Source organism: Giraffa tippelskirchi, chromosome 2 (assembly GCF_054371585.1).
Source record: "Giraffa tippelskirchi isolate mGirTip1 chromosome 2, T2T-mGirTip1v1.2.pri, whole genome shotgun sequence".
Taxonomy (NCBI): domain Eukaryota; kingdom Metazoa; phylum Chordata; class Mammalia; order Artiodactyla; family Giraffidae; genus Giraffa; species Giraffa tippelskirchi.
In genome coordinates this window covers 151,642,942-151,668,218 of record NC_137276.1, presented here as the reverse complement: position 1 = coordinate 151,668,218, position 25,277 = coordinate 151,642,942, and the positions used below count along the sequence as shown (strand labels likewise).

At 40.8% G+C, this 25,277-nt stretch overlaps 1 protein-coding gene across 1 annotated transcript in view; it reads left to right on the top strand.

The window, feature by feature from the left end:
* The window catches only part of MCF2L2 (MCF.2 cell line derived transforming sequence-like 2), a 255,566-nt gene that overhangs the window by 206,995 nt on the left and 23,294 nt on the right, over positions 1–25,277 (top strand). Inside the window, exons 22-25 of the mRNA XM_081571158.1 lie at positions 1,718–1,843; positions 20,618–20,833; positions 21,685–21,777; positions 21,945–22,023. Coding sequence (XP_081427284.1) covers positions 1,718–1,843; positions 20,618–20,833; positions 21,685–21,777; positions 21,945–22,023 — 514 coding nt within the window. The remainder of the gene's footprint in view (positions 1–1,717; positions 1,844–20,617; positions 20,834–21,684; positions 21,778–21,944; positions 22,024–25,277) is intronic.

The following is a 25,277-nucleotide window of genomic DNA, read 5'->3' as shown; positions in this document are numbered from 1 at the left end:
TTCCCTTCCAAATGTGTGTGTGTGTGTGTGTGTGTGTGTGTGAATTCTAAGACAACCATTTCTCTCAGAAGAAGTGATGGTCACACTAGTATGGGAAGAAACTTGTGGCTTGCAAGTGTTTTTTTTTTTTTGGCTTTTTTTTCCTAGTATGAAATTCTGATATTAAAAGAAAAACAAGAGGCATGTGTCTCAAGGCGTGGTCGTTTCCATGCCCTCCCTGGTCAAAAGGTGTTGTGGGGATGGCTTAAGATTAAAAGAAGCTCAAGGGGTAGGTAATACGTTTATAGCCTGGAGCAAGTGGAGCTAGCCTGGGTTACAGGGGTTTAATAATGTCGGTAAGAATTTAAAGAGGTTTAATAACGTTTGTAAGAGTCTTACATCACACAAAACTAGCCCCCCATTATGCTTGTGGGAGGAGGGTTAGTAGGAAGGAGAGAGACTAGGAGCCATTGAGTCTCTGAAAGTAAGTTGAGTTTCAAAGTGTTTAGTAAAGAGGGAGATGCCTGGTGTAAGGACTTTAAATCCTTTGGTAATGACGTTGTGATAAACTCAGGTGAGAGTCTGTTGTCTTTCACCAGGACCTGGAGCGTATTTACCATGAGTAAGAAAGTAAGAATCCATAGCATATTGTTCAGTGGAGGCAGCATGCTCCACTCCATTCATCAGCCCTGTCAGTCATATCTCTGATTCAAAGATGCTAGTCTTCAGTGTTTAAGTAGAGATTAAAAAACACACAAGCCTTTGCTTATGTCTTACAGGAGAAGACGAGAAGAAGCGGGCTTTATGTGGGGAGCAGCAAAGAGCTCTCTAGTCTTTGTTTGGAAATTGTTGTGTTTTTTAAAAATGGACAAAACCAAAGTCTTTCTGTTTGTATTTACCAGAAAACAGATAAATATGCTATCTAGGTAGCAGGGGAATGAAATACAGAAATCCTAAGCAAAAGACTTTCAAACTGAAACAACCATCCCTAACATGTTCTAAGTGTCACAATAGTAATCATTGGAATGAATGTTCATTGGCCTCTTAAATTAGCTTTTTCCCCTAAATTCTGGGTCTTCATGCTGTTTGGGAGGTACAGATCACATTGGCTTACCTCTTTGGCATCTTTAATGGTGACAGAATATGGGGAGATTCAGTGTGGCAAATGCCACCACTGTGGTGTTTACACGTAAATCATTAGTAAACCTCCACATGGCAGCCTATTCTTTGCCTCTATAGTTTACAAATATCCTCCTCTGGAATGGTTTTAAGTATGATTTTATCCATAGGAAAAGACTATCACATTAAATACAGGAATATGATACTCAACCTGTACTTTTTAATAGGCCCTGAGGGATAGGGGAGTAAAAGGGAGAGCAGCCTTTTTAAAGGGCTGTAGTTTTTATGCTTTGCAAAAGCTCAGGATATCTCTTAAATATCCAGAATATGATGTCCATGATTTTATGAACTTCATTCTTCATTAGTATAGTGTACAGAAAATGTAGTCAGTGATTTTGCTTGTGTATGTGTGTGGGTATGTGTGTGTATGTGTGTGACATACTTAAACCAGCAAATATCTTTAGCCATCTTTGGGAGCAAGGAAACAGGTTGACATACCTACCTTCTCAGTCACTTCCTGCTGGCTGGATCCACGGCTCTTTATCTCTGTCCTGTTTTCTTTCTTCACTTGGTAGATGGTTTACCTTTTGATTTCCAACAAGGCATTTGGTTTCCACAGAATGGGCCAAAGAGGACCAAGGATTCAGCCTTCTTAGCCGACCTGCAACAGGCTTTGGCCATGATGGAGGATTTGATCAAGTCCTGTGAGTTGGCCATGGACCTGGCAGCAGTCACTGGATGTCCGGTATGTTCTGTAGCAAGTGTTGGGACATTTAAACCAAAGGCAGACACAGTCCTACAAAGGTAGGAGGTACTGTGGCAAAGTTAGAGAACTGATCTGTGAGGAAGGAATTTGACTCTGGACAAAGTGACCTAAATTGGTCAGCACACGTGTGCTATGGGATTCCAAGCAGCACCTCTGCATTTTTAGGAATCCTGGGTTGTGGTTCTTCGGGTCCCGAATGTTGAAACTGACTCACACTCTGGAAAAAGCAGGAACTCAGGGGTCAGAGCATATTGGGCAGGAGAAAGTGCTAAAGGAGTTATTTATTTTCTCACTCATGGCACCATTAAAATATCAAGAGATTTTCCTTCTTTAGCTTTATTTTCTCTGTGAAAATTACTTTGAAAATAGGTCCTGAGTGAACGTCTAACCCCATTTTGCATCACAGATCCAAGAAGAGGTCCAACAAGCATATACTGTATATTCTTTAATCCATGTGCTTAAAGAAAAATACCAAAAGAGAGAGTGCTAGGGACCGGGTCATCTCAACACTGGCATTAGAGTTAATCCCAAGCAGGCCAGACCCAGGCATTCCAGGCAAACCATCCTCTAAGACTGTGATCTCACTGGAGCTGGGACATAATTAATATACAGCTGGCTTTTGCTGTGAAGTACTCTAGATTTTGACTCAGATGCATTTGCTGTCATTGTCATAACAAATTACCACAAGCTTGGCAGCTTAGAATAGCATGAATTTATTATCTTATAGTTCTAAAGGTCAGAACTAGAACATAGTCTCACCAGGCTAAACTCAAGGTGTCTGCCTTCCTTTCTGAAGGCTTTTGGAGAGAATATTTCACTGCCTTTTCCAGTTTACAAGGGCCACCTACATTCCTCCACTCATGGTATCTTTCTCCATCTTTAATACCAGCAACAGTAGGTTGAGTTCTTCTCTCCTCACATCACTCAGACCATCTCTTCTACTTCTCTTCCCTATTGGAGTATAATTGTTTCACAATGTGTGTTAGTTTCTGCTGTATAGCAAAGTGAAATTAGCTATACATATACATGTTGTTGTTGTTTAGTTGCTAAGTCGTGTCTGACTCTTTTGCTACCTCATGGACTATAGCCCACCAGGCTCCTCTGTTAATAGGATTTCCCAGGTAAGAATACTGGAGTGGATTGCCATTTCCTTTTCCAGGGGATCTTCTTGACCCGGGATCGAACTGGTGTCTCCTGCTTGGCAGGATTCTTTACCACTGAACCACCTAGGAAGCCCATACATATACATATATCCCCTTTGTAGGTCACCACAGGGCATTGAGTAGAGTTCCCTGAGCTATACACTAGGTTCTCATTAGTTATCTGTTTTATACATAGAATCTACCAATTCCTCCCACCCCCCCCTTTCCCTTTGCTGTCCATACATTTATTCTCCATGTCTGTGTCTCTGTCTGCTTTGCAAGTGAGATCATCTATACTTCTTCCACTTTTAAGGACTCTTGTGATTACATTGGGCCTAACCGGTTAATCCATGATAACCTCCATATCTCAAATTCAGCCAATTAACAATCTTAATTCATTTGTCATGTAACTTAACGTACTCCCAGTCTCCAGGGATAAGGACACAGACATCTTTGGGAGGCTATTATTCTGCCTCTTACATGGGGATCAAGCATTCAAAGAATTATATTTCAGATACTTTCCTTCTCTTTTCTTCCTTTTTATTTTTACCTGGATTTAAAATTCTATTTATTGAGGTCTGGATAGATGAAATGACCCTTTTATTTCCTTCCTTGTCAGAAATCAAACCAAGCAAATTAATTAGGGCCAAAAAATCCCTGTAATTTTTTATTTCCCTCCCTCCTGGATTTTCTCTGGCCAGCATCTCAGAAACAGCTACACTGGGTTTGCTGAGATCTGGGCAACGATGCTGTTACTGTCCCCTGGGACTCCAAAACACTCTCTGCTTACTACTGATGCATGATTTAAGAGGGTATTCATGAACCATGCGGCGTGGGGCAGAGGGGATTGTTTTCTTGATAACTGTTTCCTTCTTTGGCTAAGGAAAGTCAGGAAAGCAACTTGTTTAATCATGTGGAACATCTTTCTGTTCGTCTTTTTATCTTTGAACACATGTCAGCTAACCATATTACATATCCATTTTCCTGAATCAAAAGAATATCCTGAAACCTGTACTCAGGGCAGGAAACTCCCAGCTATTATTCTGAGTGTAAGTAACATACAAAGAGGAAGTTATGAGAAAAGAACAATTAAAATATGAGTAAATAGCAATCTACTCTGATTTCACTCCAAACTGGTTTGCAAATAAGATGAATGAGTTTATAGAATTTTAGAGATTTTTTAACACCAGTGCAAAGAACTTTTCTTCCCCATGTGTCCTCAGAACATATACTCTATGGTTTCTTTCTCACTAAGACTTCAACTTCCTTTACATCTAGTATATTAAGTAATGTATCCTGACAGTCTCATATAATCCTATTGAGTTATGGAAGAGCAGACATTGGATTTTTCAACTTTCTGATTCAGGAACAGGTCCATGAAAAGAAGAGTCAACTCACCCCAATCATGTGGTCATCAGCTAGGACTATTTCTTTGATCTCTTCGCTCCCTATCCAGGGTGCCAATCTCTCAACATATTCTTCATCTGATTCTGTTTAGAGTTTACTAACAACTCAACTACTATTAACTCAGATCTAGTGATTTTGAGATTCTTTGCATGAGCTTCATAGAACTTATTACAAGATACTTACAGTCACGTGCTGTACAGTCACGTGCTGTAGGGAGAGAAAAATTCAGACCTTAACTTCTTAGTTTCTCTACTTGACATCCAGTATTAATTTGGTTTTGTGAAGGAAAGAAATGGAAGTTGGTGGGTAAGTTCATAATTAAAACAACTAAAAAAATGCCCTTCTGATATTTACATTTTTTCCCTTTTGTGTACACTCAGTTTTTGGTTTAATTTAATCACAGAAGCTTAAAAAAGTTTTTAAGAAAGTTTGTTTTGTGGAACACTGAGATGTCATTTACTTCTCTCTCCTTACAAAAGAAAAATTTTCCCTGTTTAATCCAATGCATAAAATATAGATGTATTTTGAGTTCTTTTAAATTCTACTTGCCAGTAACAAGTTCCAAAGTTGGATAACGGTTGAATGAAAAATTTTTGTTTTCTGGAACAAATTTATGTTATTCAACAAAGGAATTATTTTTATTACAAATTTACTGTGGGCTAGGGCCAGGTATTTTATTTTCTATTTTAGCTCCTGCTTTCCTTGCCATAGTGTTGGCTGCAGAGATAAGGGTGAGTAAATAATCTTGATGACTCAGCAGAATTGCCTTGGGCTTCTCACAGCACCTATGTTAAAGGGTGATTGTGAGGAGTAAATGAGGATTAATCAATGTCAGATAGTCTCCTCCATATGAAAAACAATGGCCTAAAAAATCTAGTAAATGCTGCCATTTTCATGTGTGGACGTTTTCTAAGTAAGACCTCTGATGTAAGAATTTCAAATGTGACTACATTAAATCATAAGACACCCAGCACCATGCCTGGGTGGTGGTAGATGCTGAATATAGAACCCAGGGCTGACTTATTTGGGTTCTTAATCAGGCTGGAAAGGAAGGAACCCCTTTGCTTCTGGCAATTGTAATCACAGGCTCCTGTGTCCCACAGCTTCTGCTTTTCATTTCTGGATCAAGCTTTGTGCTAATTCATTTATCCAGATGTTTCCTGCCTCTTTGCGCAAAAATACATAGCTCTGTCCCTTTAGCTGTTGTTGCCAGAAGTGAAAACCTGAGCACTGAAAAGAAGTCTCTTCCCTACATTCAAACTCTCAGCCAAATTCTTCATTTGGTTGATATGCACTGTGCTGTGCTGTGACAAATTGCTTCAGTCATGTCCAACTCTTTGCAACCCTGTGGACTGTAGCCCATCAGGCTCCTTTGTCCATGGGATTCTCCAGGCAAGAATACTGGAGTGGATTGCCATGTCCTCCTCCAGGAGATCTTCCTGACCCAGAAATCAAACCCATGTCTCTTACATCGGCTGCATTGGCAGGCAGGTTCTTTACCCCTAGCGCCACCTGGGAAGCCCCTAGGTTGATATAGTCACATTTTAAATTCTTATATCAGAGCTCTTACCTACAAAATGTCCACATATGAAAATGGTTCAGTTCAGTTCAGTCACTCATTTGTGTCCGACTCTTTGCGACCCCATGGACTACAGCACGGCAGACTTTCCTATCCATCTCCAACTGCTGAAGCTTGCTCAAACTCGCATCTGTTGAGTTGGTGATGCCATCCAACGATCTCATCCTCTGTCATCCTCTTCTCCTCCTGCCCTCAATCTTTCCCAGCATCAGGGTCTTTTCAAATGAGTCAGTTCTTTGCCTCAGGTGGCCAAAGTATTGTAGCTTCAGCTTCAGCATCAGTCCTTCCAATGAATAGTCAGAACTGATTTCCCTTAGTATTGACTGGTTTGATCTCCTTGCAGTCCAAGGGACTCTCAAGAGTTTTCTCCAACACCACAGTTCAAAAGCATCATTTCTTCGGTGCTCAGCTTTCTTTATAGTCCAACTCTCACATCCATACATGACTACTGGAAAAACCATAGCTTTGACTAGATGGACCTTTATCAGCAAAGTAATGCCTCTGCTTTTTAATATGCCATCTAAGTTTGTCATAGTTTTCTTCCAAGGAGCAAGGGTCTTTTAATTTCATGGCTGCAGTCACCATCTGCAGTGATTTTGGAGCCCCCCAAAATAAAGTTTCTCACTGTTTCCATTGTTTCCCCATCTACTTGCCATGAAGTGATGGGACAGGATATCATCTTAGTTTTCTGAGTATTGAGTTTTAAGCCAACTTTTTCACTCTCCTCTTCACTTTCATCAAGAAGCTCTTTAGTTTCTTCTTCTCTTTCTGCCATAAAGGTGGTGTCATCTGCATATATCAGGTTGTTGATATTTCTCCCGGAAATCTTGATTCCATTTTGTGCTTTATCCAGCCTGGCATTTCACATGATGTACTCTGCATATAAGAAAATGATAACATTTACTAGATTATTTTGCCATCATTTTCCATATGGAGGAGACATCTGACATTTCATTAGCTTATTGGTTTGGGGGAGGCCCAGTGTTGTATCTCTGAGCTCACACCCATCAGATTCATCGACACACCAAAGTGAGGGTCACACCATTACATCACTAGTAGAAAAATGAGTTGGGGCTATATTTATTTCCTAAAGCTGCATAGCAAAACACCATAAATTGGGTGGCTGAAAAAACACAAACATTTTTTCTCTCACAGTTCTGCAGGCAAGAATGCCAAAATCAAGGTGTTGGTAGGCCCATGCTCCCTCTGAAGATTCTAGAAAAGAACTGTTCCTTGCTGGTCTTCTGACTTTGTTAACTTAGAGCTGCATCACTCCAGTTTCTGCCTGTCTCTTGTGTGTGTCTCTGTTTTCTTTTCTTATAAGGACATCAGTCACTGGATTAGGCCCCACCCTTATCCAGTATGACCTGATTTTAACTCATGACATCTGCAAAGAGCATATTTACCAATAAAGTCACATTCTGAGATCCTGGGTGGATGTGAGTTTGGGGGGAAGTACTGTTCAAGGCAGTTCAAGGTCATCACTGAATTGGCTTCCTCACAGTGCTGAGCATTTAGTTTTGTGTCCTTCCAGGCCCTCACTAACTGTCAATAAATGATTCAATACTTTTGAGCACAAGTATCTACAAGAGGTTGTGCATGTGGTCTCTGGCCTTGGGACCAACTCTTGTCTGATTGGAAAGAAAGGATACATATGGTTAAAAAGATGGCAACAGGTCATCCTTGGTCCTGTTCAGAGCAATCCCCCTACCCTCTTCCCTTTGGAAGCAGGGGGCCTCCACACAGGCATGTGTCCATGATGGTAAGATATGGACACCGACACCCGTCCTTCATCAGTGCTATACAGAGCATATGCCCTCGGCCACCACAGGATGGGCCTCAAGCATTGAGAAGCCTGATCCCATTGCTAGTGTGGTCCTGAGAAAGTTGACGCAAGCTGACCTGAGTGATATGCAGCCCATCTCTTCCAAGTCATCCCCCAAAACATAGCAATTTCCTCTAGTAACTCCAGGGATGACAGGCTAACTGGAAAAGGCAACCATATGGCCTCAAGAAGAGTCAGAACAACGACAGGAAAGGGGTCATGGAAGTGGGAACACAATAATTCCAGGACACACAGCAACTCTAGAGCTTTGGCCTGGGAAATCAGCTGGGGTTCTCACCTGTGTGCTCTACCTATACATGCCAGGTATGTCCTTGCCTCTCACCACCCACTGAGTGGTTTCCCCCCATCAGTCTCTTTTCCTCTTCCTCATAGTTTCTGGTGACTTACTTTCTCCATACTTCCTCTTCCTTCTCATTTATTCCACCTCCAGCCCTCCCATAACACATCTCACAGTTACAATTCCTGCTTCTTACTGCTTCCCCCTCAGATCTCCTCAGTTCTCACAGGGATCAGATTGGCCATCTGGCACATCGTTTTTACACCGGGCCTCTGTGGTCAGGGGCTAGCCCATCTCTGGATTCACATCCTTTGCTCAATCACAGCCATGGCTGTGGGAGGGATGAGAAGTGTAGAGGTTGTAAAGGACAAAAACATTGCTGCCAGGAGTGGCCTCTTCAGCCTCTACAGCCCATGCTTGGCAGACAGCTTAGTTAACATCACCCACCCTCTGCAGGTCATCAGAGAGTATAACCTGGGTTGTTTCCTGCTTCCCCATTTTTCGGGCCTCTTTTAGAATTGCTTTTAAAAGCTGTGATGGTAAAAGGAATCCAGATTGGAAAAGAAGTAAAACTCTCATTGTTTGCAGATGACATGATCCTCTACATAGGAAACCCTAAAGATACCACCAGAAAATTACTAGAGCTAATCAATAGATATAGTAAAGTTGCAGAATATAAAATTAATACACAGAAATCCCTTGCATTCCTATATACTAACAATGGAGAAACAGAAAGAGATATTAAGGAAACAATCCCATTCACCATTGCAATGAAAATAATAAAATACTTAGGAATAAATTTACTTAAAGAAACAAAAGACTTATGTATAGAAAACTATAAAATGCTGATGAAAGAAATCAAATATGACACAAATAGATGGAGAAATATACCATGTGCATAGATTAGAAGAATCAATATAGTGAAAATGAGTATACTACCCAAAGGAATCTATAGATTCAACGCAATCCCTGTCAAGCTACCAATGGTATTTTTCATAGAACTAGAACAAACAGTCTCATGATTTGTATGGAAATCCAAAAACCCTTGAATAGCCAAAGCAATCTTGAGAAAGAATAATGGAACTAGAGGAATCAACCTGTCTGACTTCAGACTATACTACATAGCTACAGTCACCAAGACAGTATGGTACTGGCACAGAGACAGAAATATAGATCAATGGAACAAAATAGAAAGTCCAGAGTTAAATCCACACACCTATGGACACCTTATCTTTGATAAAGATGCAAAAATATACAATGGAGAAAAGACAGTCTCTTTAACAAATGGTGCTGGGAAAACTGGTCAACCACACATAAAAAAATGAAACTAGGACACTTTCTAACACCATACACAAAAACAAACTCAAAATGGATTAAAGATCTAAATGTAAGGCCAGAAACTATAAAACTCTTAGAGGAAAACATAGGCAGAACACTCTCTGACATAAATCACAGCAAGACCCCTTATGACCCACCTCCCAGGGTAATGGAAACAAAAACAAAAATAAACAAATGGTACCTAATTAAACTTAAAATCTTTTACACAATGAAGGAAACTATAAGAAAGGTGAAAAAACAGGCTTCAGAATGGGAGAAAATAATAGCAAATGAAACAATTGACAAATAATTAGACTTCAAAATATATAAGCAGTTCATGCAACTCAATACCAGAAAAACAAACAACCCAGTCAAAAATTGGGCAAAAGAACTAAACAGACATTTCTCCAAAGAAGACATAAAAATGGCTAATAAACACATGAAAAGTTGCTCAACATCACTCATTGTTAGAGAAATGCAAATCGAAACCACAATGACGGATCATCTCACGCTGGTCAGAATGGCTGTCATCAAAAAGTCTACAAACAATAAATGCCAGAGAGGGTGTGGAGAAGTGGGAACCCTCTTACGCTATTGGTGGGAATGCAAACTGGTGCAGCCACTATGGAGAACAGTGTGGAATTCCTTTAAAAAAACTGGGAATAGAACTGCAGTACAACCCAGCAATCCCACTGCTGGGCATACACCCTGAGGAAACCAGAATTGAAAGAGACACATACATTCCAGTGTTCATCACAGCACTGTTTACAATAGCCACGACATGGAAGCAAACTAGGTGTCCATCAGCAGATGAATGGATAAGGAAGTTGTAGTACATATACACAATGGAATATTACTCAGCTATAAAAAGGAACCCATTTGAGTCAGTTCTAATGAGGAGGATTAAACTGGAGCCTATTATACAGAGTGAAGTAAGTCAGAAAGAAAAACACAAATGCTGTCCGTGAACTTCCAGATGTTCAAGCTGGTTTTAGAAAAGGCAGAGGAACCAGAGAGCAAATTGCCAATATCCGCTGGATCATCGAAAAAGCAAGAGAGTTCCAGAAAAACATCTATTTCTGCTTTATTGACTATGCCAAAGCCTTTGACTGTGTGGATCACAATAAACTGTGGAAAATTCTGAAAGAGATGGGAATACCAGACCATCTGACCTGTCTCTTGAGAAACCTGTATGCAGGTCAGGAAGCAACAGTTAGAACTGGACATGGAACAACAGACTGGTTCCAAATAGGAAAAGGAGTATGTCAAGGCTGTATATTGTCACCCTGCTTATTTAACTTCTATGCAGAGTACATCATGAGAAACGCTGGGCTGGAGGAAACACAAGCTGGAATCAAGATTGCCGGGAGAAATATCAATAACCTCAGATATGCGGATGACACCACCCTTATGGCAGAAAGTGAAGAGGAACTAAAGAGCCTCTTGATGAAGGTGAAGGAGGAGAGTGAAAAAGCTGGCTTAAAGCTCAACGTTCAGAAAACTAAGATCATGGCATCTGGTCCCATCACTCCATGGGAAATAGATGGGGAAACAGTGGAAACAGTGTCAGACTTTACTTTTTTGGGCTCCAGCATCACTGCTGATGGTGATTGCAGCCATGAAATTAAGAGACGCTTACTCCTTGGAAGGAAGGTTATGGCCAACCTAGATAGCATGTTTAAAAGCAGAGACATTACTTTGCCAACAAAAGTCCGTCTAGTCAAGGCTATGGTTTTTCCAGTGGTCATGTATGGATGTGAGAGTTGGACGGTGAAGAAAGCTGAGCGCTGCAGAATTGATGCTTTTGAACTGTGGTGTTGGAGAAGACTCTTGAGAGTCCCTTGGACTGCAAGGAGATCCAATCAATCCATCCTAAAAGAGATCAATCCTGGGTGTTCATTGGAAGGTCTGATGTTGAAGCTGAAACTCCAATACTTTGGCCACCTCATGCGAAAGGTTGACTCACTGGAAAAGACCCTAATGCTGGGTAGGATTGGGGGCGGGAGGAGAAGGGGACGACAGAGGATGAGATGGTTGGATGGCATCACCGACTCGATGAACATGGGTTTGGGTAGACTCCGGGAGTTGGTGATGGACAGAGAGGCCTGGCGTGCTGCAATTCATGGGGTCACAGAGAGTCGGACACGACTGAGCGACTGAACTGAACTGATGGAATCTAGGACTTCCTGGTGGTGCTAGTGGTAAAGAACTTGCCTGCCAATATAGGAGACACAGGAGATGTGGGTCCGATCCCTGGGTTGGGAAAATCCCCTGGAAAAGGGCATGGCAACCCACTCCAGTATTCTTTCCTGGAAAATCCCATGGACAGAGGAGACTGGATGGCTACAGACCATAGGGTTGGAAAGAGTTGAACATGACTGAAGCGACTTAGCACTCATGCATGAACTCCACTGAGTGCTCAACTTCTGCAGTGGGATTGTCACTCAGAGAAGCATATCCCTATCCCCTATGGAATTTAGAAAGATGGTAACGATCCAATGGTGGAGAGTTCTGACAAAATGTGGTCCACTGGAGAAGGGAATGGCAAACCACTTCAGTATTCTTGCCTTGAGAACCCCATGAACAGTATGAAAAGGCAAAAAGATAGTACACAGATAGATGAACTCCCCAGGTTAGTAAGTGCCCAATATGCTTCTGGAGATCAGTAGAGAAATAACTCCAGAAAGAATGAGGGACAGAGCCAAAGCAAAACAACACCCAGTTTTGGCTGTGACTGGTGAGGGAAGTCAAGTCCAATGCTGTAAAGAGCAATACTGCATAGGACCTGGACTGTTAGGTCCATGAATCAAGGCAAATTGGAAGTGGTCAAACAGGAGATGGCAAGAGTGAACATTGACGTTTTAGGAATCCATGAACTAAAATGGACTGGAATGGGTGAATTTAACTCAGATGACCATTATATCTACTACTGTGGGCAAGAATCCCTTAGAAGAAATGGAGTAGCCATCATAGTCAACAAAAGAGTCCAAAATGCAGTACTTGGATGCAATCTCAAAAACGACAGAATGATCTCTGTTTGTTTCCAAGGCAAACCACTCAATATCACAGTAATCCAAGTCTATGCCCCAACCAGTAATGCTGAAGAAGCTGAAGTTGAACGGTTCTATGAAGACCTACAAGACCTTCTAGAACTAACCCCCCCAAAAGATGTCCTTTTCATGATAGGGGACTGGAATGCAAAAGTAGGAAGTCAAGAAATACCTGGAGTAACGGGCAAATTTGGCCTTGTAATACAGAATGAAGCAGGACAAAGGCTAATAGAGTTTTGCCAAGAGAACGCACTGGTCATAGCAAACACCCTCTTCCAACAACACAAGAGAAGACTCTACACATGGACATCACCAGATGGTCAATATGGAAATCAGATCGATTATATTCTTTGCAGCCAAAGATGGAGGAGCTCTATACAGTCAGCAAAAACAAGACCAGGAGCTGGCTGTGGCTCAGATCATGAACTCCTTATTGCCAAATTCAGACTAAATTGAATAAAGTAGGAAAAACCACTAGACCATTCAGGTATGACCTAAATCAAATCCCTTATGACTATACAGTGGAAGTGAGAAATAGATTCAAGGGATTAGATCTGAGAGACAGAGTACCTGAAGAGCTATGACATGACATTGTACAGGAGGCAGTGATAAAGACCATCCCCAAGAAAAAGAAGTGCAAAAAGGCCAAATGGTTGTCTGAGGAGGCCTTAAAAATAGCTATGAAAAGAAGAGAAGCAAAAGGCAAAAGAGAAAAGGAAAGATATACCCATTTGAATGCAGAGTTCCGAAGAATAGCAAGGAGAGATAAGAAAGCCTTCCTCAGTGATCAATGCAAACAAATAGAGGAAAACAACAGAATGGGAAAGACTAGAGATCTCCTCAAGAAAATTAGAGATACCAAGGGAACGTTTCATGCAAAGATGGGCTCAATAAAGGACAGAAATGGTATGGACCTCACAGAAGCAGAAGATATTAAGAAGAGGTGGCAAGAATACACAGAAGAACTATACAAAAAAGATCTTCAAATATAATCACCAGATAATCACAATGGTGTGATCAGTCATCTAGAGCCAGACATCCAGGAATGTGAAGTCAAGTGGACCTTAGGAAGCATCACTATGAACAAAGCTAGTGGAGGTGATGGAATTCCAGTTGAGCTATTTCAAATCCTAAAAGATGATGCTGTGAAAGTGCTACACTCAATATGCCAGCAAATCTGGAAAACTCAGCAGTGGCCACAGGACTGGAAAAGGTCAGTTTTCATTCCAATCCCAAAGAAAGGCAATGCCAAAGAATGCTCAAACTACTGCACAATTGCACTCATCTCACATGCTAGCAAAGTAATGCTCAAAATTCTCCAAGCCAGGCTTCAACAGTATGTGAACTGTGAGCTTCCAGATGGTCAAGCTGGATTTAGAAAAGGCAGAGGAACCAGAGATCAAATTGCCAACACCCATTGGATCATCGAAAAAGCAAGAGAATTTCATAAAAACATCTATTTCTGCTCTATTGACTATGCCAAAGCCTTTGTGTGGATCACAGTAAAATGTGGAAAATTCTTCAAGAGATGGGAATACCAAATCACCTGATCTGTCTCCTGAGAAATCTGTATGCAGGTCAAGAAGCAACAGTTAGAACTGTTTATGGAACAATAGACTGGTTCCAAATTGGGAAAGGAGTATGTCAAGGGTGTATATTGTCAAAATGCTTATTTAATTTATATACAGAGTTCAGTTCAGTTCAGTTCAGTCACTCAGTTCTGTTCAACTCTTTGCAACCCCATGAATCGCAGCACACCCGGCCTCCCTGTCCATCACCAACTCCCGGAGTTTACCCAAACCCATGTCCATCGAGTCGGTGATGCCATCCAACCGTCTCATCCTTTGTCATCCCCTTCTCCTCCTGCCTCCAATCCTTCCCAGCATTACGGTCTTTTCCAATGAGTCAACTCTTCACATGAGGTGGCCAAAGTATTGGAGTTTCAGCTTCAACATTAGTCCTTCCAATGAACACCCAGGACTGATCTCCTTTAGGATGGACTGGTTGGATCTTTTTGCAGTCCAAGGGACTCTCAAGAGTCTTCTCCAACACCACAGTTCAAAAGCATCAATTCTGCGGCGGTCAGCTTTCTTCACTGTCCAACTCTCACACCCATACATGACCACTGGAAAAACCATAGCCTTGACTAGACGGACCTTTGTTGGTAAAGTAATGTCTCTGCTTTTAAATATGCTACCTAGGTTGGTCATAACCTTCCTTCCAAGGAGTAAGCGTCTCTTAATTTCATGGCTGCAATCACCATCAGCAGTGATTTTGGAACCCAAAATAATAAAGTCTGACACTGTTTCCACTGTTTCCCCATCTATTTCCCATGAAGTGATGGGACCATATGCCATGATCTTAGTTTGCTGAATGTTGAGCTTTAAGCCAACTTTTTCACTCTCCTCTTTCACTTTCATCAAGAGGCTCTTTAGTTCTTCTTCGCTTTCTGCCATAAGGGTGGTGTCATCTGCATATCTGAGGTTATTGATATTTCTCCCGGCAATCTTGATTCCAGCTTGTGTTTCTCCAGCCCAGCATTTCTCATGATGTACTCTACATATAAGTTAAATAAGCAGGGTGACAATATACAGCCTTGATGTACTCCTTTTCCTATTTGGAACCAGTCTGTTGTTCCATGTCCAGTTCTAACTGTTGCTTCCTGACCTGCATACAGGTTTCTCAAGAGACAGGTCAGATGGTCTGGTATTCCCATCTCTTTCAGAATTTTCCACAGTTTATTGTGATCCACACAGTCAAAGGCTTTGGCATAGTCAATAAAGCAGAAATAGATGTTTTTCTGGAACTCTCTTGCTTTTTCGATGATCCAGCGGATATTGGCAATTTGCTCTCTGGTTCCTCTGCCTTTTCTAAAACCAGCTTGAACATCTGGAATTTCACGGTTCACGTATTGCTGAAGCCTGGCTTGGAGAAACAGAGTACATCATGAGAAATGCTGGACTGGATGAAGCACTAGCTGGAATCAAGATTGCTGGGAGAAATATCAATAACCTCAGATACACAGATGATACCACCCTTATGGCAGAAAGCATAGAGGAACTGAAGAGTCTTTTGATGACAGTGAAAAAGGAGAGTGAAAAAGCTGGCTTAAAACTGAAAATTCAAAAAACTAAGATCATGGCATCTGGTCCCATAACTTCATGGCAAATAGATGAGGAAACAGTGGAAACAGTGACAGACTTTATTTTGGGGGGCTCCAAAATCACTGCAGATGGTGGCTGCAGCCATGAAATTAAAAGATTCTTGCTCCTTGAAGGAAAAGCTATGGCAAACCTAAACAGCATATTAAAAAGCAAAGACGTTACTTTGCTGAAAAAGGTCCATCTAGTCAAAGCTGTGGTTTTTCCAGTCGTCATATATGGATGTGAGAGTTGGACTGTAAAGAAAGCTGAAGAAAGAGAGAGCCAAAGAATTGATGCTTTTGAGCTGTGGTGTTGGAGAAGACTTTTGAGAGTCCCTTGGAATGCACAGAGATCAAACCAGTCAATCCTAAAGGAAATCAGTCCTGACTATTCATTCGAAGGACTGATGCTGAAGCTGAAGCTACAATACTTTGGCCACCTGAGGGAAGAACTGACTCATTTGAAAAGACCCTGATGTTGGGAAAGATTGAAGGCAGGAGGAGAAGGGGATGACAGAGGATAAGATGGTTGGATGGCATCACCGACTCAGTAGACAAGAGTTTGAGGAAACTGCGGGAGTTGGCGATGGACAGGGAGGCCTGGCATTGCTGCAGTCCATGGGGTCGCAAAGCATAGGACACAACTGAGTGACTGAACTGAACTGAATGATGATCCTATATGCAAGGCAGCAAAAGAGACACAGATGTAAAACACAGACTTGAACTCTGTGGGAGAAGGTGAGGGTGGGATAATTTGAGAGAATAGCATTGAAACGTGTATATTACCATATGTAAAACAGATGACCAGAGCAAGTTTGAAGCATAAAGCAGGGCACCCAAAGCTGGTACTGTGGGGCAATCCAGAGGAATGGGGTGGGGAGGTAGGTGGGAGTGGGTTTTAAGATGGAGGGACACATATTTACCCATAGCGGATTCATGTCAATGTATGACAAGTGCCATCATAATATTGTAAAATAATTAGCCTCCCATTAAATAAATTAATTTTAAAACAAAAAGCTGTGCCAGGGCTTCCCTGGTGGTCCAGTGGGTGGGGCTCTGCACTCCCAATGCAGGGAGTCCAGGTTCACTGCAGTGGGCTCAGCATTTGACACAGTGATCCTTTATGAAGACCCATGGGAGAAATTTCTTTTATATCTTGTTAACAAGTTGATGTGCTTTTCCTGAAAAACTGGTTTGGATAAGTCTTCAGAATTAATGAATTGTATAGCTCTCCATATTTCCCTGTGTACTGCCTGCTAGATCAGAGCCTAGTCTGCAGCAAGTTCACATGGCTTTATTGTATATGTTTTATGTACATCTTCTTCATCTTATTGTTTTAAGCTCTATTTTTTTCTTCACCCTAATCTCCTTGGTTATTTTGTCTGCCTATTTTACATAGACAGACAGAAAATATATATTTTATAAGAACTGGACATGGAACAACAGACTGGTTCCAAATCAGGAAAGGAGTACGTGAAGGCTGCTTATTTAACTTACATGCAGAGTACATCATGAGAAATGCTGGGCTGGATGAAGCACAAGCTGGAATCAAGATTGCCGGGAGAAATATCAATAACCTCAGATATGCAGATGATACCACCCTTATGGTAGAAAGCAAAGAAGAACTAAAGAGCCTCTTGATGAAAGTGAAAGAGGAGAGTGAAAACGTTGGCTTAAAGCTCAACATTCAGCAAACTAAGATCATGGCATCTGGTCCCATCACTTCATGGCAAGTAGATGGGGAAACAATGGAAACAATGAGAAACTTTATTTTGGGAGGCTCCAAAATCACTGCAGATGGTGACTACAGCCATGAAATTAAAAGATGCTTACTCCTTGGCAGGAAAGTTATGACCAACCTAGATGGCATATTAAAAAGCAGAGACATTACTTTGCTAACAAAAGTCCGTCTAGTCAAAGCTATGGTTTTTCCAGTAGTCATGTATAGATGTGAGAGTTGGACTATAAACAAACTGAGTGCCGAAGAATTGATGTTTTTGAACTGGTGTTGGAGAAGACTTTTGAGAGTCCCTTGGACTGCAAGGAGATCAAACCGTCCACCCTAAAGGAAATCAGTCCTGACTATTCATTGGAAGGACTGATGTTGAAGCTGAAACTCCAATACTTTGGCCGCCTGATGCGAAGAGCTGACTCATTTGAAAAGACCCTGATGCTGGGAAAGATTGAGGGCAGGAGGAGAAGAGGACGACAGAGGATGAGATGGTTGGATGACATCACTGACTCAAGACATGGTCATGAGTTTCAGTAAACTCTGGGAGTTGGTGATGGACAAGGAGGCCTGGCATGCTGCAGTCCATGGGGTTGCAAAGAGTCAGACAGACACAACTGAGCGACTGAACTGAACTGATCTAATTTTTGAAATGAGATGGAGTATAAATCAATTTTTAAATTGAAACTACTGAATACAGTTGTTCCTGTGGCAGTCATTAAACACCTCCTTTTGCCAGCCTTAACTAAACATATTTATATGCTTATATGTCTATGTAAAATAGGCACTATATATGTCTGAGTAATATAAATTAAATGGTTGTAAAAGAAGACAGCGATCACTGAGGGCTGGAGTGGTTACATTTAAGTAGGCGTGGGAAGTATGTGGATAGAGTGAGTTACTTCTCACAGATCCTTATGAGCCCATCACCCACCTGTCTTAGTTCGTGCTGAGTTTGTGCAACCTGCAACAGGAACATCATGCTTTTAGGAGAGAAGGCCTTGTGACTGGGGTTCTTACTCCTCAGTGAGGACTTCACTCACCACATTTACCATGTGTAAATTTTATAAAGGGAAAAGAGGAAAACAGTACTGAAATTATGACACACACACCATAAAAATGACTAGAATTCATTGCCTTGAAGTTTTTATTTTAGACTTTAAGATGTGCAGTCATTTTTAAAAGGTATTTACAGTTCAATATACATAATATTTTTTAATGCCTATTTAATGGTACATGATGTTGTTGTTGTTCAGTCGCTAAGTCAGACATGACCTCTTTATGACCTCATGGACTGCAGCTCACCAGCCTTCCCTGTCCTTCACTATCTCCCAAAATTTGCTCAAACTCTTATCCATTGACTCAGTGATGCCATCCAAGTATCTCATCCTCTGTCATCCCCTTCTCCTCTTGCCCTCAATCTTTCCCAGCATCAGGGTCTTTTCCAATGATTCGGCTCTTTGCATCAAGTGGCCAGCCAAAGTATTGGAGCTTCAGCTTTAGCACCAGTCCTTTCAATGAAAATTTGGAGTTGATTTCCTTTAGGATTGACTGGTTTGATCTCTTTGCTGTCCAAGGAACTCTCAAGAGTCTTCTCCAACACCACAGTTCAAAATCATCAATTCTTCAGCACTCAGCCTTCTTTATGGTCCAACTCTCACATCTGTCCATGACTACTGGAGAGACCATAGCTTTGACTATGATGTCTCTGCTTTTTAATACACTGTCTAGGTTTGTCATAGCTATTCTTCCCACAAGCATGTGTCTTTGAATTTCATGGCTGCAATCACTATCTGCATTGATTTTGGAGCCCAAGAAAATGAAATCTGACACTGTTTCCACATTTTCCCCATCTATTTGTGATGAAATGATAGGACCAGATGCCATGATCTTTGTTTTTTGAATATTGAATTTTAAGCCCGCTTTTTCACTTTCCTCTTTCACCTTCATCAAGAGGCTCTTTAGTTCCTCTTCATTTTCTGCTGTTAAAGTGGCATAGCTGAGGTTGTTGATATTTCTCCCAGCAATCTTGATTCCAGCTTGTGATTCATCCAGCCCAGCATTTCACATGATGTACTCTGCATTTAAGAGTACATAATGTACATTATATCTAATAATAACTTTTTAATTGTGAGGATTTATCTTAGCTAGATATAACACAGGGAAATATCTCTGTCCTGGTCTGATTCAAATAATTTTTTCTTTTGGTGTTTTGATTCAGCAAAATAAATTCTTGATTATCTACTTTAGTGATATAGTTTTTTATAAATACCACATTTCTAGCTCATCACACTCCGCTACTTTTAGAGAGAGCTCAGAGAAGACAGGATCACCTCATTTGGACTTTCACCCAGACATTTGATGGTGGAAGGAGAGGCATCATAGTGAGTGTGTGCCTTAGAAGCAAAAAGATTAGACACCGCCCCCCCCAAAAAAATTGTCATTTGGGATTAAGTTTACACCGTTCACTCACTCTGAAAAATGCAGTTGTTGTTTAGTTGATAAGTTGTGTCCAGCTGTTTCGTGACCCCACAGACTGTAGCCTGCCAGGCTCCTCTGCGTATGGAATTCTCTAGGCCAGAATACTAGAGTGGATTGCCATTTCCTACTCCAGGAGGTCTTCCCGATTCAAGGATCGAACTTGCGTCTCCTGCATTGGCAGGCAGATTCTTTACCACTGAGCCACTAGGGAAGCCCAAAATGCAGAGTTGAATGTAATTACCATTTTCTTTACAATGTTATAAAGATTAGGTCATCCTAAGCTTTCTCTTTCAGAACAAATCTTATGTTCTTATGTTCTCATGTTGCTGAGGCAGATGTTAAAATACATCTGAATTAGGATGGAACCCAAAGATTACCAAAGATCCATACTGCAGCAAAAATACTGGCTCTCCCAAACATAATTAAAATATTAATATCTTGCCCTTATTAAGTAGTGTCATATCCAAAACAAAGAAGGAAATGGAATTCTGCTAGCTAAAATTAACTATAAGATAAAAGTATCAGAGTACCAATACCTTTAGTTCAAAGTGTTTCTAACATGCTTTATGTTTATTACCTTATACTGCTGCACTATTCCTTATTAACTGAATGACGCCATGCTCATTGAAGCTCATAAAATTGTAGTTTTGGTAAGTGACAGACTAGCCTGACTGGCACTTGTAAGATGATAAACGTCAAATAAGCATGCTCTGCAATTTGACAGCTTCTTTTTTATCAAGTAATTTAACAGCTCCTTTTTGTGTGTATCTGTGTTTCCCAAAGGATGATATTGGAAAACTCGGCAAATTGTTGATGCATGGTTCTTTCAACGTTTGGACAGTTCACAAAGATCGTTATAAAATGAAGGATTTAATTCGATTCAAGCCCAGCCAGAGGCAAATCTATCTATTTGAACAGGGAATAGTGTTCTGTAAGACACACATGGTGCCCAGTGACCAGGGCCTGTCCCCTCACTACAGCTTTAAGAAGTCGATGAAGGTAAAGGTGTCCTGTTGCACTTGGGAGTCAGCACAACCCTGTGGAGAGAAATATTGTTATCTTTACTTTATAGATAAAGAAACTGAAGCTTAGAGAGGCGGGTTAACTTGTCAGATGCCACAAACAGAGCGAGAATCCACCCAGGTCTGATTCCAGAGTCAGAGCTTGTAATCAGTCACTAGATAGGCCCAGGGCTGGCACAGATTGCCTTTGTACTGGGTAGAGAAAAGGGACCCTATGGCACCCTATCTGGACAAATTAATTAAAAAGTACCCTCTTTTGTCCAGGCAGAGGATCGAAATTCTTGGAGATTAGAGCATGGGCTGAATTTCATCTTCTCAACCATGCATCTTTTCATACAAATGTAGGCAACACCTGATCCTGGGGGTCTAGGGACCCATGTCCACACCAAGCATTGCCTCTTGCTTGTATGAGAAATATTTCATAGCTAGCTATCACATATACACATACATGCTCTTGTGATTAAAATTGTTAATTTATTCATAGTGTTTTTTATTTATGTTTCATAGTGGACACTAATTCAGTTACTATTATGTAGAGATTTGTGAAATACTCAGGTATTAAAGGAGAGATCACCGTTTTGCTTAAAGTTGAAGGCTACAGCTGTGCCTGTGGAATGATATAATCTGTGTTGTCCTCTGAAACAGACAAGATAAATGACACAAGATTGTGTTTTATGTTCCTTGGGGTTGTTAACATAAAACAATAAAACACTTAGAATAAAGATGGAAGAACAGAAATCAAGGGTAGAAAGAATTGGAGTGATAGACAGGGATAATTCTTAAATTGGAAGAGATGGCATCGAGAATTTTCTTCTTTCTTTACAATAGCTGATGACACTTTCAATTCGCCAACTTGGAAGGGGGAGCAACAGAAAGTTTGAAATTGCCAACCAAAATGGACTTGAAAAATACATCCTACAGGTAAAATTCATGCCTTTCCCATAGGTGTCTCTCTTCTTTCCCTATCATGTTCCCATAATTCAGCAAGTATATTTTATCTCATTCTAAAAGTCACCCAGAGAACAAAAGTCCTGTCCAATTAATGTACTAGGTGATGATATTCAGTATTTTCTTATCTGTAATTGCAGGCAACTTCAAAAGAAATCAGAGATTGTTGGTTTTCAGAAATAAGTAAATTATTGATGAAACAACAAAACAATATTAAAGGTAAGGTTACCCTTGCTGACTTCAGTCTGGGGAGTATACTGATTCCAGCTTTGTGTGGAATCAGTGTGGAGGTGTGGAAATTGGGGATATTGTTAAAGAAAATGATTTGCCTAGAAAATAACTGTGGGCACATTTTCATAGTACCTGGAAGCACCTGTGCTTGCTTTAGATTGTGTAGGGGTTTTGTAATTGTGTGTATGTCCCTATACATGATCTCACCTACCCAATCACCCAGACCCAATTGTCTCAATCAGAAGTCAACAATATTCAGCCCAGAGGTGGATCCTCACAGGAACTCAGCCAGGGTGGCACCCTTATCTCAGACTTCCAGCCTCCAGAACTGTAAGAAAGAAACTTCAGTCATTTATAAGCCATCCAGGATATGGTATTTTGTTATAGCAGCCTGAATTAAGACGGCAGGCTTGATGAAAATCAGTTGGCCATTGATATAGAATTCTTGGTTGACAGTCTTTTACTTAAAGCACTTTTGTCATCCCACTATTTTGTAGCCTCCATAGTTTATAATAAGAGTTAAGCTATTTACTTATTTAAAAATATGTGCATGATACAGATTGCTTTTCTCTTGCTGCTTTCTAGATTCTCTCTCTTTTTTTTAATTAAAGGGTCATTGACCTACAAACTATGTTTGTTCCAGAGGCACAGCATAGTAGTTCAGTATTTCTATACACAAAATATTGCCACAATATATGAAAAAGGTATACTGTCTGGGAATTCACTGGCAATGCAGTGGTTAAGACTCCACACTTCCACTGCAGGGGGCACAGGTTCAATCCCTGTTCAGGGGACTAAGATCCTGCATGCCACATAGCATGGGCAAAAATACATATATATTGCCTATGTTTTCCTTCAGGAGTTTTATGGCTTCAGGTCTTACATTTAAGTCTTTAATTTATTTTGAATTTATTTTTGTACATGGTGTGAAAAAGTAGTTAATTTTGATTCCCTTGCATGTAGCAGTCCAGTTTTCTAACACCATTTGTTGGAAAGGCTGTCTTTTCCCCAATGTATGTTATTGCCTCCTTTGTCATAGGCTAATTGTCTACATAAGTGTGGGTTTATTTCTGGGCTCTATTCTGTTCCATTGATCTGTGTGTCTGTTTTTGTACCACTACTACATTTTTTGATTACTGTCTCTTTGTAGTATAGTTTGAAATCACAGCTCATGATACTATCAGCTTTGTTCTTTCTCAAGATTGTTTTGGCTATTCAGGTCTTTTGTTTCTATACAAATTTAGAATTATTTCTTTTACTTCTGTGAAAAAAATGCCATTGGTATTTTCAGAGGGATTGCATTGAATCTGTAGATTGCCCTGGGGAGCATGGTCATTTTTAACAATATTGACTTCCAGTCCGTGAGCATGGTATAACTTTCTATTTGCTTGTGTTATCCTAAATTTCTTTCATCAATGTCTTATAGTTTTCTCTCCTTGGTTAGATTTATTCCTAGGTATTTTATTCTTCTTGATGCAATTGCAAATTAGATTTTTTCTTGATTTCGCTTTCTGATAGGTCATTGTTAGTGTATAGAAATGCAACAGATTTGTGTGTATTACCTTTGTATCTTGCAACTTCATGTAACTAGTTCCTTGCTTTCCCCTTGATGCTTTTAATTTTGCCATTTTAATTACAACCTACCTTAGTGTGGATATTTTTGGGTTCATCTTGTTTGGGACTCTCTGTGCTTCTGGACCTGGATGTCTGTTTCCTTCCCCAAGTTCAGTTCAGTTCAGTTCAGTCGCTCAGTTGTGTCTGACTCTTTGTGACCCCATGAACTGCAGCACGCCAGGCCTCCCTGTCCATCACCAATTCCCAGAGTCCACCCAAACCCATGTCCATTGAGTCGATGATGCCATCGAACCATCTCATCTTCTGTCGTCCCATTCTCCTCCTGCCCTCAATCTTTCCCAGCATCAGGATCTTTTCAAATGAGTCAGCTCTTCGCATCAGGTGGCCAAAGTATTGGAGTTTCAGCTTCAACATCAGTCCTTCCAATGAACACCCAGGATTGATCTCCTTTAGGATGGACTGGTTGGATCTCCTTGCAGTCCAAGGGACTCTCAAGAGTCTTCTCCAACACCACAGCTCAAAAGCATCAATTCTGTGGTGCTCAGCTTTCTTCACCGTCCAACTCTCACATCCATACATGACCACTGGAAAAATCATAGCCTTGACTAGATGGAACTTTGTTGGCAAAGTAATGTCTCTGCTTCTTAATATGCTGTCTAGGTTGGTCATAACTTTCCTTCCAAGGAGCAAGCATCTTTTAATTTCACATCTGCAATCACCATCTGCAGTGATTTTGGAGCCCAGAAAAATAAAGTCAGCTACTGTTTTGACTGTTTGCCCATCTATCTGCCATGAAGTGATGGGACCGGATGCTATGATCTTAGTTTTCTGAATGTTGAGCTTTAAGCCAACTTTTTCACTCTTCTCTTTCACTTTCATCAAGAGGCTCTTTAGTTCTTCTTCGCTTTCTGCCATAGGGGTGGTGTCATCTGCATATCTGAGGTTACTGATATTTCTCCTGGCAATCTTGATTCCAGCTTGTGCTTCATCCAGCCTGGCATTTCTCATGATGTACTCTGCATATGAGTTAAATAAGCAGGGTGACAATATACAGCCTTGACGTACTCCTTTTCCTATTTGGAACCAGTCTGGTGTTCCATGTCCAGTTCTAACTGTTGCTTCCTGACTTGCATACTAGTTTCTCAAGAGGCAGGTCAGGTGGTCTGGTATGCCCATCTCTTTCAGAATTTTCCACAGTTTATTGTGATCCACACAGTCAAACTCCTTGGCATAGTCAATAAAGCAGAAGTAGATGTTTTTCTGGAACTCTCTTGCTTTTCTGATGATCCAGTGGATGTTGGCAGTTTGATCTCTGGTTCCTCTGCCTTTTCTAAAACCAGCTTGAACATCTGGAAGTTCACAGTTCATGTATTGCTGAAGCCTGGCTTGTAGAATCTTAAGCATTACTTTACTATCGTGTGAGATGAGTGCAATTGTGTGGTAGTTTGAGCATTCTTTGGCATTGCCTTTCTTTGGGATTGGAATGAAAACTGACTTTTCCAGTCCTGTGGCCACTGCTGAGTTTTCCATTTTTGCTGGCATATTGAGTGCAGCCCTTTCACAGCATCATCTTTCAGGATTTGAAATAGCTCAACTGGAATTCCATCACCTCCACTAGCTTTGTTCGTAGTGATGCTTCCTAAGGCCCACTTGACTTCACATTCCAG